This window comes from Globicephala melas, chromosome 8 (assembly GCF_963455315.2).
Source record: "Globicephala melas chromosome 8, mGloMel1.2, whole genome shotgun sequence".
Classification (NCBI taxonomy): Eukaryota; Metazoa; Chordata; class Mammalia; order Artiodactyla; family Delphinidae; genus Globicephala; species Globicephala melas.
Window position 1 is genome coordinate 70,092,637 of NC_083321.1, and position 14,567 is coordinate 70,107,203.

The 14,567-nt window shown below is 45.2% G+C and overlaps 2 protein-coding genes across 2 annotated transcripts in view; both read left to right on the top strand.

The window, feature by feature from the left end:
- The first annotated feature begins 7,268 nt into the window (after positions 1–7,268).
- Positions 7,269–9,386, top strand: LOC115850863 (lysine-specific demethylase 4D-like). The gene has a single exon (XM_030852478.3). It carries the CDS (start codon positions 7,269–7,271, stop codon positions 8,820–8,822), a length of 1,554 nt encoding a protein of 517 aa, XP_030708338.2. The 3' UTR covers positions 8,823–9,386.
- Positions 9,387–12,178: 2,792 nt separating this feature from the next.
- The window catches only part of ENDOD1 (endonuclease domain containing 1), a 30,726-nt gene continuing 28,337 nt past the window's right edge, over positions 12,179–14,567 (top strand). Inside the window, exon 1 of the mRNA XM_030883732.2 lies at positions 12,179–12,571. Coding sequence (XP_030739592.2) covers positions 12,272–12,571 — 300 coding nt within the window. The 5' untranslated portion in view covers positions 12,179–12,271. The remainder of the gene's footprint in view (positions 12,572–14,567) is intronic.

Sequence of the window (14,567 nt, forward strand, 5' to 3'; positions counted from 1 at the left end):
AGTAGAAAAAGAAGTGTAACGAAGGAGAAAGAAAAGAACCGGAGAAGACTATCAGTACCCTGGAGGCCAGAGACATTTTAGGAGGAAGGAGGCGCGCCATGAATCAATGATGTAGAGAGATAAAGTGTAACCCATGGAGCAGAACTTGGGAGACGATGTGATGATTTACAGAGATGAATTTCAGTGGAGAAGTGGGTTCAGAATCAGAAGACCAGAGAGATGAGGAAATGCTTTTGTAAACGTAGATTATTTTTGTTTCTGTTTTGACATGTTGGGTATTGAAATGAAGGAAAGAGAATGGATGCAGCTTAAATCAGGAAACAGACTGATGACTGATGATTCAACTCTTTACAGAGTTGATAGTGATCATTTAATTGACCATAGTTTTGGAATGCATGGGAGGTGTCAATTTAAGGAGTTTAAATGACAAGATTAGCTCTGGAGAGGGGGAGTATCTTCTCTTCTCCTGAGACAGGAGAGTAGGAAGAAAGATGGGGTGTAACCAAGAGGAGAGAGATTGCAGTGGGCGCCAAATGATTTTAGTTATTTATTTTTTTAATAAACATTTTTGGAGTGTGCACTATATAAAGTACCAAGATCCCTTGGAAAATATGATGACGAAAAACTCCTAGACAGTGCTCTCAAAGTAGTTTTTTTTTTTTTTTTTTTTTGCGGTATGCGGGCCTCTCACCACTGTGGCCTCTCCCGTTGCGGAGCACAGGCTCCGGACGCGCAGGCTCAGCGCCCATGGCTCACGGGCCCAGCCGCCCCGCGGCATGTGGGATCTTCCCGGACCGGGGCACGAACCCGTGTCCCCTGCATTGGCAGGCAGACTCTCAACCACTGTGCCACCAGGGAAGCCCTCAAAGTAGTTTTATACGGAAGATAAGTCAAGTACAAAAATAACTCTAGAGATTGAGAACACAAGCTATTAACTTAAATATAAATTTTTCTACACCTCAGTTTCTTCCTCCATAAAATGGGAATAATGAGAGTACCACCTATGTTTCAAGCATCCCATTCTCTTTCTAGCTTACATTTCCCAGTGTTCTAATAGAAGTATTTGACCTAATGGAGACATTCAGCCCATGAATCAAACACTGTTTCATTCTCCATCATTGCCCTTATGTTCTCATTTCCTTTTTTACCCAAGATAAATTTACTGGCCCATCATTTTAATCACTCTCTTATCCCTCCATCCAATCCATCAAGACACTTGGTCCTCTCTCCTTGAGATACACATGGCTGGAAAACCCTAACCCTGATGAAACCTTACTATTTGCTTTCTTCCCATCTTTTGAGTCCCCTTCTGCATGGAGGAAAATTCCACAAAGTCATACAATATGAGTTCAGGAAACACATCCAGAGCAAGGCACACATAAGCCTCTGCATTTCTTCAGCATCTACGTGGGGAGGCATCCCATGTGGAGGAGGGTTTTGTTCTAGTGGAAGCCCCTTCCCCATTGCTCTTCCTTCATATAGGGCTTTGATGACAGCCACTTTATTAGGAAAGGGACCTTCAGACTGCTTGCGGAATTAAGCTGCCTAGATATCATGCCAGCCATTTACAGGAGCTGTCTTGGAAAGCCAGCAGCCCTGTTCGTTTGGAGGCACCTGGGGACTTTGGGCCCTTTTGGATGCTATAGCCGTCCAGTCATGGAAGGAGTCTAGGCTAGCCTACTGTTCAGGCATCTTAGGATGAACATCTAGGGTCATTTATGAACAATGCTTCTCCTTCATAACAATCTATCCCCAATACCCTTGAGTGCTCATCAGGTGTTTCTCGAATAGGAAGAGAGATATTATTTGACTTCCACCCAATCTTTAGAGGCTAAGTTAACTGCATTTGTCATACTCCCTCAGGGGTGAGCTAGATTGTCAACCACTTCCCCTCCCCACCATTTATTACCAATACATTCTATAGAGACCTCGAGATTGTTTCTTCTATCGTTGACATTAAAGTTAGAAAAGGAGAAGAGAGTATTGATCCTCCATTACCTACCTTCTGCATATTCCATGGTGCATGAGGCTCCAGGGCAGAGGTATAAAGAGCTACTGCTGCTCACTCAAAGGGCCCCTGCCATCAGTATTCGGGTCTGCAGGAAACATTCGTTTTATGTACTCTTTTTTTTTTTTTAATCTTTATTGGAGTATAATTGCTTTACAATGGTGTGCCACTTTCTGCTTTATAACAAAGTGAATCAGTTATGCATATGCATATGTTCCCATATCTCTCTTCCCTCTTGCATTTGATGCACTCTTACAAAAGCTACCAGCAGGGATCACAGAGAGCAAGCCCTTCCTTGGCTATTATTTTGTCCCTGATCCCAGACCCAAAGGATAAAGGTTTTATGTTTAAGCCAAGTAGTGGTGACCTCTTTGGGGAGAGAGGTGGTAGAGGATTGGGCCCCAGCTTCTTCTTGTCTTGAATGGACCCCAGATAACATATAGGGATCTCTGGCACCTCTTGCAGACCACAGGAGATGTGGGGAGTTTCTTATACTTGGAACAATGGCAGGCCAGCTGATCTTAGTCTTATTGGGGAGACTACAGGGTGAGGAATGTTAAATGCCTTTGTTCTCTAAAGGCAGTTGAGCTCTTCCTCACTGATTTCTTTAGCGTGGTTTTCTTCTCCTCTCCCTGGTTCTTGTGCTGACCAGATACTAGTGGTGTTTAATGCCCTGACCACTGTGCTAGCTCCGCCCATTCTGGCAGCTTTCCCAGGGAAGTCCCTCTGTACCTAAAAGGACCCTGAAATTTGTATAACCTTTAGATGCCATATATTTTCTTGTAAGAAATCTTAAAGGAAAAATTTCAGGCAAAATACCTGTGTTTTGTGCACTGATAACTTTAAAAATGAGGCCTTTTACTAGACAGTTGGAAGAGCTGATTCCATTCAATTGTGATGGCATCAGGAATGATGCAGTTAGGGTGGGGCTGATTTGAGTAGAATCTGGAAGAGTTACATGGGTACTGGCCATCAGTTCAAGTTTCACTTGAAACTGTTTTCTGAGAGAGTACCTGTTTTCTTCGAAGGAAAATTTTCTCTACTTGTATCCAAAGCAAGGGGATCAGAGGAGAGAGACTTCACTGAAAAGGTGATATTTGGGCTGAGGCTTGAGAGTTGCCTGGGTGCTAAGATCATCAGACAAGAGTATACCGGCCTTTTTTGAGACACAGGCAGGCATGTGTTTGGAAGGAGAGAGCAAGGAGCAGGGTAGAAAGGGGTGAGGTCAAGAGGTGATGGTGGGCCAGATCACTTAGGGTCTTTTAGGATATTTGAAGGATTCTAAGTGGGGTGGAATAGGTGTGCCTGAAGTTTGAGGACAGGGCAAAGTGAAAGAGAATATTTGAATGGTGGAAATGAGGGGAGCTTAAGAGGATTAGGAAACAGTATTACGGAAGCACTTGAAATTGGGTTAATAAGATAGTTTGCTTTGTTTTTTTTTCTTTGTTTATTTGTACACATATATTTTCTGTCCTAAAATTATAACTATTACATATGCTCCATAGAGTTCAAGTTGAACATGGAGTATACATAGTGAAATTTATTTTTGACATTGTTTTCAATATGTTTTTTTTTCACACACACACACACACACACTGTATTTTATTTTTACAAGTGATAAATAAACTGACACAAAGCATTGTAAATGGATGATCACAAGAAATCAACAATGATTGCAATAACCAAACACGAACCACACTCATACTATGTCATAATAGTGACATTCAATCCAGTAATCTTCCGCTGTAACAGCTCCTTTACTTTGCAGTGAAAATTGACTTGTATATTTTTTGCCTCAGAGTTCTTGTGGGATTTTTTTTTTAATTCAAACAGAAAGTCACAAATATTATAATCATCCTCATCAGTTCACTCATTCCCATGTAAGTAACTATTTTTTCTTCTTGATGTTTTGTAAGACACTTTTATGAATTCATCAGTTTGCCATTAGAGTTCTGAAAATGCTTATTCGTTCAGTTACACAGTATAGTCAGTTACCAAAAACCTGTACTTGTCAGAGTGTTTTCCATGAATTCCTTGAAGATGAAACCCTTTCATAGGAACATTTTTGCAAAAGCATCAGAGTACACGCAGCACTCTCTGTAAATGACAAAAGACTTAAAAATGACCACAGTTAAAGATTTGATGAAAGTTCATAATAATGCAATTGACAAGGAAATTTAGTTATTTCTGAGATATACATTTTAAAGTAATAACGAGTATTATGACTTATAACATTATACCAGAACATATAAGTATTTTAGAAATTTCGTGTAATGTCTGAAACATTTATTTTAACGTATTTCCATACAAATAACCTAAAGAAAGTTTAGTATTAGCTGTTTTTTTGTTTGTTTATACTGCGTGTTCTTATTAGTCATCAATTTTATACACATCACTGTATACATGTCAATCCCAATTGCCCAATTTAGCACACCACCATCCCCACCCCACCGCAGTTTTCCTCACTTGGTGTCCATACATTTGTTCTCTACATCTGTGTCTGAACTTATGCCCTGCAAACCGGTTCATCTGTACCATTTTTCTAGGTTCCACATTCATGCGTTAATATACGATATTTGTTTTTCTCTTTCAACTAACTTCATTCTGTATGACAGTCTCTAGATCCATCCACGTCTCAACAAATGACTCAATTTCGTTCCTTTTTATGGATGAGTAATATTCCATTGTATATGTGTACCACTACTTTTTTATCCATTCATCTGTCAATGGGCATTTAGGTTGCTTCCATGACCTGCTTATTGTAAACAGTGTTGCCATAAATATTGGGGTGCATGGTTCTTTTAGAATTATGGTTTTCTCTGGGTATATGCTCAGTCATGGGATTGCTGGGTCATATAGTAATTCTATTTTTAGTTTTTTAAGGAACCTCCATACTGTTCTCCATAGTGGCTCTATCAACTTACATTCCAACCAACAGTGCAAGAGCGTTCCCTTTTCTCCACACCCTCTCCAGCATTTGTTGTATGTAGATTTTCTGATGATGCCCATTCTAACTGGTGTGAGGTGATACCTCATTGTAGTTTTGATTTGCATTTCTCTAATAATTAGTGATGTTGAGCAGCTTTTCATGTTGATGCATCTCTTTTTCCTAACTTTAATGCGAATGTTACTTTTGTTTCACTGTTAAGAATGATCCTTGCTATTTTTTACCTTGAAATTCTTTATATTACAAAACAAGTTTCTCTTGATGCTTTTCAAGTAAGAATTGTAAAATCATGAATGGATTTTGCATTTCATCAAATGCTTTTTTGGTACCTATAAGATGATGGCATTTTTCATTTACTTTGTTAATATTCTGATTATATCAGTAAATTTTCCAATGTTGAATCATGCTTCCATTCTATTTGGTCATGACGTATTATTCTTTTATTATATTGCTGTATTTCATTGGAAAACGTTCCATTTTTGGTTTTCATCTATGCTTATAAACAAAGAAGGCCTGTAGTTTTATTTTTTATTGTCCTTTTTTCGTTTTGCTATCAGAGATCAGAATAGCCTCATCTGAGTAGCTTCCCAACTTTTTCAATACTCTGAGACAATTTGCACAATAAGAGTTAACTGTTTCTGCAACTTTTCTAGATTCACACATAAAATGATGTGTCTCCTGGACTTTCAGGGGTCATACTTTGAACCAGCTTCTTATACTGGGGTATTATTCAAGATTTCTGGTGTTTCTTGGATCCATTTTGGATATGTTTCCTCTCCAGAAAATTATTCTTTTCTCTTATCTTTTGAAAATCTTGCTGTCAAGTTTCTCCTAAGATTCTCTTTTGAGATCTTAAAAATTCTTTTGTGCACTATTTCATTCCTAGTGGATTATTTTCCCCTTCTTTCTTAGGCTCAGTTATACCCATGGTTTACTGCTATCATTAATTTCTTCCAAGAATAATTTTGGTCATCAGTGTTTGGTGTTGTATGTGTTTTCTTTCATTAACTTTGTCTTTATTCTTTGTTATTGTTTTACTCCTACCTCTTCTTTCTCTTCTTCTATTTTGTAGCTTCTTCAATTGAATGTTTAGTTCATATATTTTCAATCACCCTTCCTTTTCCTTTTGGTATGATGAAAGATATCTGTCTCCTTTAATGCTTTTAACCCTAAACTATATTTCAAAATTTATTTAAATAATTTAAATAAATTAAAAAAATTATTTCACAGAAATTTGTAAAAATCATCATAACTTGATGATTTATGACAGTGAGCCATTCTGATGGCTGTGTAACCAGCACCTGCCTTCAGGATAGAATATTCACATTATTCTAGAGACTTCCTCACACCCCCCCACTCACAACCTGTCTCTCTCACAAAAGTAACCACTACTCTGACTTCTAACATAGATTACATTGCCTCCTTTTTCTCTTTATATAAATGGAAGCAAAGAATAGGTATTCTTTTGGGTCTGGATAATTTTGCTCAGTATTCTGTTTATAGAATTATTCTTATATTTTCATGTAGTTCTTGTTTATCTTCATTGCTGTATTGTATTCCATTGTATGAATACACTATAGTGTACTTGACCATTCTAATGTTGACTGGCATTTGAGTTGTTTCCAGTGTTTGGCTACTGAAATAATGTTGTTCTGAACATTCTTGGACTTGACTTTCATTGCACAGACACACACATATCCTAGGCATGAATCAAAGCACGTGGGTAAGTTCAGTTTTAGTGGATTCTGTCTAAATAGTTTTTCAAAGTGAATGTAATGATTCCCATTCTCCTTACCAGAGTACAAGAATTTCCACTGTTCACAACAACATTTATTGTATTGTCAATCTTATGAAATTTTAGCCTTTCTTTGAATATGCAATTATATTCCATGGTGGTGTTTTGTTTGTAGTTCCCTAGTAACTATTTCCAAACATTAGTTTGAAACCTGTCTCTATTGTATTTTTTCTTAGGTTTTGTTTTCAATACTGACCTGAAGACACGACATTTGGGATACCCACCCAGGGCTGGGTGATCCACTAGACCTCAAGAGGCCAGAGCCAAGTGTCGACCAAGGACATCACAGACTTGCAGGCTCAGCCAGCATCAGTCCTGAGCAAGGCTTCTGCCCAGCGTGGAGTCCCCTGCAGAATCAGCAAGCCTAAGAAATATTATCAACTCATTGCATTAAAGTCTACTGGGGGTTCCTGCTGATATACTCCAACACATTTTTGAAAAAGTAGTGTTTTCCAGCATCCTCACCTATACAGAACATAAGTAAAAACTTGGGAGTTTCTTCCTTATTAATAAAAGCTATGAAGTCTAAGTCCAACTGGGCCCAGAACCCAAGTTGTAGCATAATGGTATTTCATCCAACCAAAGAAGAGTTTAATGATTTCGATACATACATTGCTTATATGGAATCCCAAGGTGCACACCGAGCAGGCCTGGCCAAGGTAATTCCACCCAAGGACTGGAAAGCCAGAGAGACCTATGATGATATCGATGACATCTTAATAGCCGCTCCCCTCCAGCAGGTGATTTCTGGGCAAACAGGAGTGTTTACTCAATACCACAAAAATAAGAAGGCCATGACCGTGGGTGAGTACCGCCACTTAGCAAAGAGTGAAAAATATGGGACTCCACCACACTTGGATTTTAAGGACCTGGAGCGAAAGTACTGGAAAACACGCCCCTATGGCTCACCAGTATATGGGGCTGACGTCAGTGGCTCCTTATTCGATGAAAACACGCAGCAGTGGAAACTTGGACACCTGGGAACCATTCAGGACCTGCTGGAACAGGAGTGCGGAGTGGTCATCGAAGGCGTCAACACCCCCTACCTTTACTTTGGCATGTGGAAGACCGCCTTTGCCTGGCACACGGAGGACATGGACCTTTACAGCATCAACTACCTGCACTTCGGGGAGCCCAAGACTAGGTACGCGGTGCCCCCGGAGCACGGCCGGCGCCTGGAACTCCTGGCCAGGGAGCTTTTCCCGGGCAGCTCGCGGGACTGTGAGGCCTTCCTGCGGCACAAGGTGGCTCTCATCTCGCCCACGGTCCTCAAGGACAATGGCATCCCCTTCGGTCGGGTCACTCAGGAGGCTGGAGAGTTCATGGTGACGTTTCCCTATGGCTACCACTCTGGCTTCAACCACGGCTTCAACTGCGCCGAAGCCATCAATTTCGCCTCCCCGCGCTGGATCGATTATGGCAAAGTGGCGTCGCAGTGCAGCTGCGGGGAAGGCCGTGTCGCCTTCTCCATGGACGTCTTCGTGCGCATCCTGCAACCGGAGCGCTACGATCTGTGGAAACGCGGGCAGGAGACCGTGGTGGACCACACGCAGCCCACGGAGCCCAGCAGCGAGGGCCTGGACGCCTGGAGGGAGGTCCCCGCGCCCTGGGGAGCCGCTCTGGGCCTGAGGCACCACCAGCCACGCCCCGCTCGGCGCCCCCGTAGGCCTGTAGCCGCAGACGGTGAGACCCGCCACCGAGTCCCTGTGAGTGCTGTGTCCCGGCGCTCCTCGCCGGCCCGGGGTTCTTGCTCGGCCGCCCAGTTCGAGGCTGAGGCCACCTGCACCTGCGGGGAGCCCGGCCCGACCCAGCCGTCGACCCCAGGTCCATCTGCCCCGAATCGCCACCCAGCTGGAAGATGTGGCCCTCGTCGTCGTCCTTGGAAACAGGGGACTCAGGAGCCAACTGCTCCCCCCAGGGCTAAGAGGAGGCTTTCCTTGGACATTGCTCAGGACCCAGAGGCTCAGCCCCTGCCTGTGGATGCACCGTCGCTGGACAACGCTGATCCGCTGAGCCCAGGGCTCCAGCATCCCGCCAAGGCTTCTGGGTGTGGTTGTGGCCCTGTCCCCTAAGCCCAGGGGATGCCTTTCTACCCCACTGCTCTTGCGTGGGGATCCTTTGAGACTGGTCGCATTGACATTTCAGAGCTTTGGCTATTTGAACGTCACTAGTCTTGCATGAGTCCCTCCTGTGCTGCCGCTGGACCTGCTGGGTCCGTGGTGCTTACCAAATTCGCCAAAGTTTGTTCTTCCTTCCAGACCCTGGAATCTTTGGACACTGCTAACTCCTGTGTCACGAACTGAGGATTCATGCACTGGACACTCTAGTGTCTCTGGAAACTAGGTCCTGCTGAGGTCGCCAGAGCCCAATCTACCTCAGACTCCCATCCCGTGGGCCAGCTCTGGATGCTGCTCAACTTCTAAAGAATCCTGGGCTTTGATTAGCCTCCAGTCTCCCTCCTTTTCCTCTTCCCCCTTCCCTTCCCGCTTTTCTTGCCAAACTAGGCCCTTGTGACCAGTTAGGTCAGTAGAGACTCAGATAATAATTGATAATCTTTCTGAGTCTTCGATGTATTTAAAATGTGTTCTCTGCCAGTATGGTAACCAGAATGATAAAATCTGACTTTACCAAATATATTAAAGGTAACTGGAATATTAAAATCTGACTTTATTTTGTGTTGTTCATTCAGTCAACTGAGAGTTGGTCGCTTTTCTTGCACTTTTCTTAATAATTATATCAACACATTTCAAGCAAAACTTATTTTTCTGAGGTTGTTGCCTTGTGTGATGTTGGTGAGTGAGTTTGGGGTTGATTGTTGGGTTCCAGCTGGCTGGCTGTGTTGGGGGATTTGGTTTGCAGCCCTACCTGAAGGGAGACTTGGAGGAAATCACCTGGCACTTGGCTGATCCAGGTTGCTAGGAGAGATGAGCAAACACAGGGCAAAAAGTGCCAGCATGTGAAAATCTTCTCTCCAAGTCTCCACTGCCTTCTCAATGCTCTACGTACATTTCACATGGTTAAGTCATTGATACATCCCAATAAACAAATCCACAAATAAATGAACAAGACAATTTCAAGTGGGCATATGTTCTGTGAAAAGATTAAAGGGGATGGGGTGATAGTGCAGAATGGGCGGTGTGGTTCCGGTGGTCAGGGGATACTTCATAAAGCAGGAGACCTTTCTGAGTCCCAAATGACAAGAAGGAAGGTCCAGAGCTGATGTCCACTTGGATAAAACAACAAGTGTAACAGCCCTAACATAGAGCTTGGTGCTTTTGTGTGTATAGAGAGGAAGTTCATTTGTATCTGGGGCTAGAGAAGGGAGAGGCAGGATCTTGTAGCTCATGTTAAATATTTGAGATTTTTCAACTTGAAATGAGAAGGCATTGGAAGTTTAAAACAGCACTTGACACGATATAATTTGCATATTTAACTAATCACCTTAATTGTTCTGTGGACCCCTTGGGGGCAGGAGAAGTAGGTAGAACATCTAAGTAATACAGGTGAGAATCGATGGTTACTGACTTAGGCCATAGTGTTGAGAATGCACAGAAGTGGCCAAACTCAGAATAAATTTTGGAAATTGAAAATGATAGTTTGGATGCAGAAGGAACATGTGACTCCAAGTCTAGTTGTTACTGTGACATCACACTGCATGTGTCTTTTTTTTTTAAGAAATAAATTTAGGTTTCATTTCAGGGGCCAAACATAGGCAAACTTTTCAAGTATTGAAGCCTCCAAGGAACTGGTTCTTAAGCTCCAAAATGTGCTCTTCTGACAATTTCTCTCCTATTTTATTGGTTCACCTCATGGATTTGCTGTGACTTAGAGGAAAGGCCAGGCTTAGGAAGCAGACGGGCCTGGTTCAATTCTGGCTCAGGACTCACTGATTATGCCCTCTTGGACAAGCATCTGAACGCTCTGGTCCAGTACCCCACGTGGCACACTGAGGAAATAAGATTAAATAATAAGATGTGAGTGAAGGCACCCTAGTAGGCTCTCTGCTTCTGTCTCAACCACCACCCCAGTTCAAGCTACCATCTCTCATCTGGATCTTTATAAATGTTTTGCTTCATTCATTCTGGGCCACTCCAGTTTGCCCATTTCTGCCCAGAAAGCAAATGTGATTGTGTCTACGCCATTGCAAGATTAAAATCCTCAACATGATTTATATAATATTTCTTTCCAAACTGCAGGACATGAGCCATTAGTGGGTCATAGAAACAACTTTGTGGGTTACCAGCAGCATGTTTTTTAAAGGGGAACAAAATAGAACACAGCAGAAATACTAGATTGCAATGTCAGTTTTAAGCATAAGGATTATTACATGAAGCTTGTTTTCTCAATATGGGTCCGTGTCCTGCTGAAAAATGTTTGACGGCCTCTAGCCTATGATCCCCTGAATGCTGTGTCTCCTGCCTCCTTTAGCCCTATTTCTCATAACCTTCTCCCAGGTCTCTGTTCTCTACCCGCACCCAACTTCCTTAAATTCCTCCAACATATCATGTTCCCTTCTGCTGGGAGACCCCTTAGCCCATGCTGCTTTCCTCTTTGCCTAGTTCATGTCAACATCTTGGTCTCAGACTAGACAACACTCTTCAGGCAAACACGCCCTGAATCCCCGGAGGGGCAGGTTCTCAGAGCTCCACGTTCAGTGTGTGTCATTATTCCTTTAATAGCTTGTTTCTTTGATTAACGACAAGCTTCCCCACTAGTTTTCGTCTGCAGGACCGCAGGGACCCTATTCTTGTTTACCACTGTACCCAGTCGCTGAACCCAGGTTGGCACATAGGCACTCAAGAAAGAAATATGAATCAACCGACCTACCAACCAGTGATGTTGGCCGGTCTCGTTTCTTTCTTGGTTTTGATTCTAAGCCTCGCAGCACCAAGTAAACCACAAGAGCTGTCCTATTTCCCTAGGTTAGGAATTTCCTAGAAGAGGATTTTTAACTTGGGTCTCCTGGCTTCTGATCTGCTGAAACTTCATCAAAGGTGTGTCCGTGTGTTGGCGGATGAGCATTTCGTTGGGAAGGGGGAGACTGATTTCCGTCGGATGTCACTGGGGGTCCCTGCCCATCAGAGCCAAAGAGCCACAGTTCTGTGGGTATCTCCTGCCGCCTCTTTGCATCCTTGAGGATCCCTGGGGCGCGCTGGCTCAGGAGGCTTCTAGGTTCCCAGCCCCAGGGACGGTTACTTCCCGTTTCCTCCGATTAAGCGGACCCGGTTCATACCCTTCAGTCTTGGGAGCGCGCGTCCCCGAGCCTGCGAGCGCAGACTGCAGAAACCAGGCGGTGCAAGTCCGGGTGCATCCCCGCGCCCGGCGCCGGGCCTGCGCAGCCATCTTCAGGGAGGAGGGTGAGAGGGAGGCGCGGCCTCGGGACGCGGACCCGCCCCTGCCGCCGGGGCCGCCCAGCTCGGCCCGCAGAGCGCTAGCTCAGCCGCGCCGCCCCCGGCTTCCGACTTCCCCGCGGCCCCGCTCGGCGGCCTCGCGCTCTCCCCGCCCGGCCCGCAGACGCGCCATGGGCCCCGCGCGATGTTTGGCGCTGGGCGGCCTCCTCGCTCTGGCGGGGCTGTTGGAGGGCCGGCTCGTGAGCGAGCAGGAAGCCGGCTTCGGCGAATGCGACCGATTCTTCTATGCCGGGACCCCGCCCGCGGGGCTGGCGGCCGCTGCCCACGTGAAGATCTGTCAGCGCTCCGAGGGCGCCGAGCGCTTCGCCACCCTGTACAGCACCTGGGACCGTATCCCTGTGTACTCGGCGTTCCGCGCCGCGCGCCCCGCGCCCCTGGGAGCCGAGCAGCGCTGGCTAGTGGAGCCGCAGGTAAGCGAGGCGCTTCCCAAGCCCGGCCGTTGGGCTGGCCTCCCAGGGCACTTTGCAGACACCGTGAGCGGTAGGGCGGGGAAGGGCAGCCCCAGCCTTCGGTGCCAGCGTCGGGAAACCCGGGTTTCCACCCGCCCCACCGCGCCCCCGGAGTTACAGACTGCCTCATCCCCTGTCAAAGCCACGGCCAGAGCTGGGCGATCTGTGAGCCTTGGCTTAAGCCTCAGGGGTCCGAGGCCCCCAGTGGGAGGTGGTTCTCTCTGCACTTCAGAGGAGACATCTGCAGTGTCTCATTCACTTCCTGAATAATGAGGACAGTGAGACGGAGACCCAAGAGACCACTCAAATCTTCGGGATGCCTAGGCTGGGAGCGCACAGGTCGTTGCCACAATTCTGTGGGATGGGTGGGTGAGTGGGCATTTTCATGCCCATTTTACAGAAGAGGAGATCAAGGCTCAGCGGGGCGATGAGACTTGCATAAAGATGGGGCAGGTCTTTTGGCTAGAAGTTCACTGCCCTTCCTACTAGGAAAAAACTTTTCTTCTGCAGAGGCCACCTGAGCCTGAAAAGCCTTCCCTTCTGCACAGGACATTGAGTAAATTCGATCTGAAGTTAATGTTGGGTTAGGACAATGAAATAAAGGTATGGATTTTTAGAAATGCGATGGGATAGTTACAAATAGTAGGGACATTGACTACCTCCTACTAATGGGAAGAACAAACCTGTTTCTCCTGGCTCTTCATATCTATATTATCAGACCACTTGGAAATTGTGTCATCTCTCAGGGTTTTCTGTTTTGTCTGGTGAGAGTGAGCAGACACTCCAAGAGGCTCCCAGAGGTCCTGCTGAAGCTGCCTTCACACACCCTGCCCTAGGTCTGCGCAGCCAGCCTCCTGTGGAGAACACCCTGCCAGGCTCCCCTGTCCCAGCAACCAAGGACACCCGATCTGGGGGAGGAGCTGAACACTCAGCCCACCCATTCTTTTTTTTTTAAGAACTGGTTGACCTTGATCTTTTCTTGTTTTACTTTTTTAAATTGAAATATAGTTGACTTACATCAGCCTGCCCATTCTTGATGGCCACAGCTGCCTAGGCATTGTGAGCAGGGGACTGGCGTTCAGCTGTTTTATTCAGAGCCCTGGGTTGTAATTTCTATAGTATCATTCAGTTATTTCTGGCTCTAAGACCTTGACCAGCTCTCAGGCCATCTGCACCTCCGTCTCTTTACCTTCTCCACAGCCTGTTGATGTCAGAACCTTTGAGATCAGGCATGTGAAAAAGCCTTTGTAAAGTATACACACTTAAGGCATATAGTAACCTAAAGTTAGTTTGCCCCCATCTGCACCCCTAGAGCTCTCTGTGTTTCCCCCAGTTCCCCAGTATGCATGTGATTGCAGACCTGTGAGGAAAATAGATGACCTGGTCCTTTCTCACCGAGGGTCTCATGGATGGCTTGGGGAGACAGAACGTACATGTGAGGAAGACGTGGATGCATGCTGAACAAATTTCAGTTAAATCCAGAACTACCACATTTACTAATCACCCACTGTGTGCCAGGCACTTGGGGTGCCAGGGGAACAGAGTGTAGCTCTGGGACTCAAAGGCTTCCTGGTCTGCTGGGTGACGAGGTGGCAACACCTCTGATTAGAGCCACGCTGCATGGGTTTAAGCCTCAGTTCTTCCACTAACTTGCTGTAAACTTGGGCTGGTTGACTTAGAGGTAATAACAGGGTGATTTTGAGGATTGAATGAATTACTCCATATAAGGTTCTCGTGCCTGGTATATCAGTCCTAGCTGTTATTATGACATAAGCAAAACATTCTCAGTTTAAAAAGGTAGAAGACGTCTTATTAGATTTAATCCGTCTTGGAGGTGACGGGGTAAGCCTTTGGGTCAGGGTGACGTTTGTGCTTTACCTGGAAGGATGAGGCGGAGTTCAGAAGGGAGACAAGGACAAAGACATTCCCAGCAGAGGGGACATGCTGTGTGAGAAAC

Excerpts from the sequence above, each read along its gene's own strand:
- LOC115850863 (XM_030852478.3), top strand. The coding sequence starts at position 7,269 with ATGAAGTCTAAGTCCAACTGGGCCCAGAACCCAAGTTGTAGCATAATG.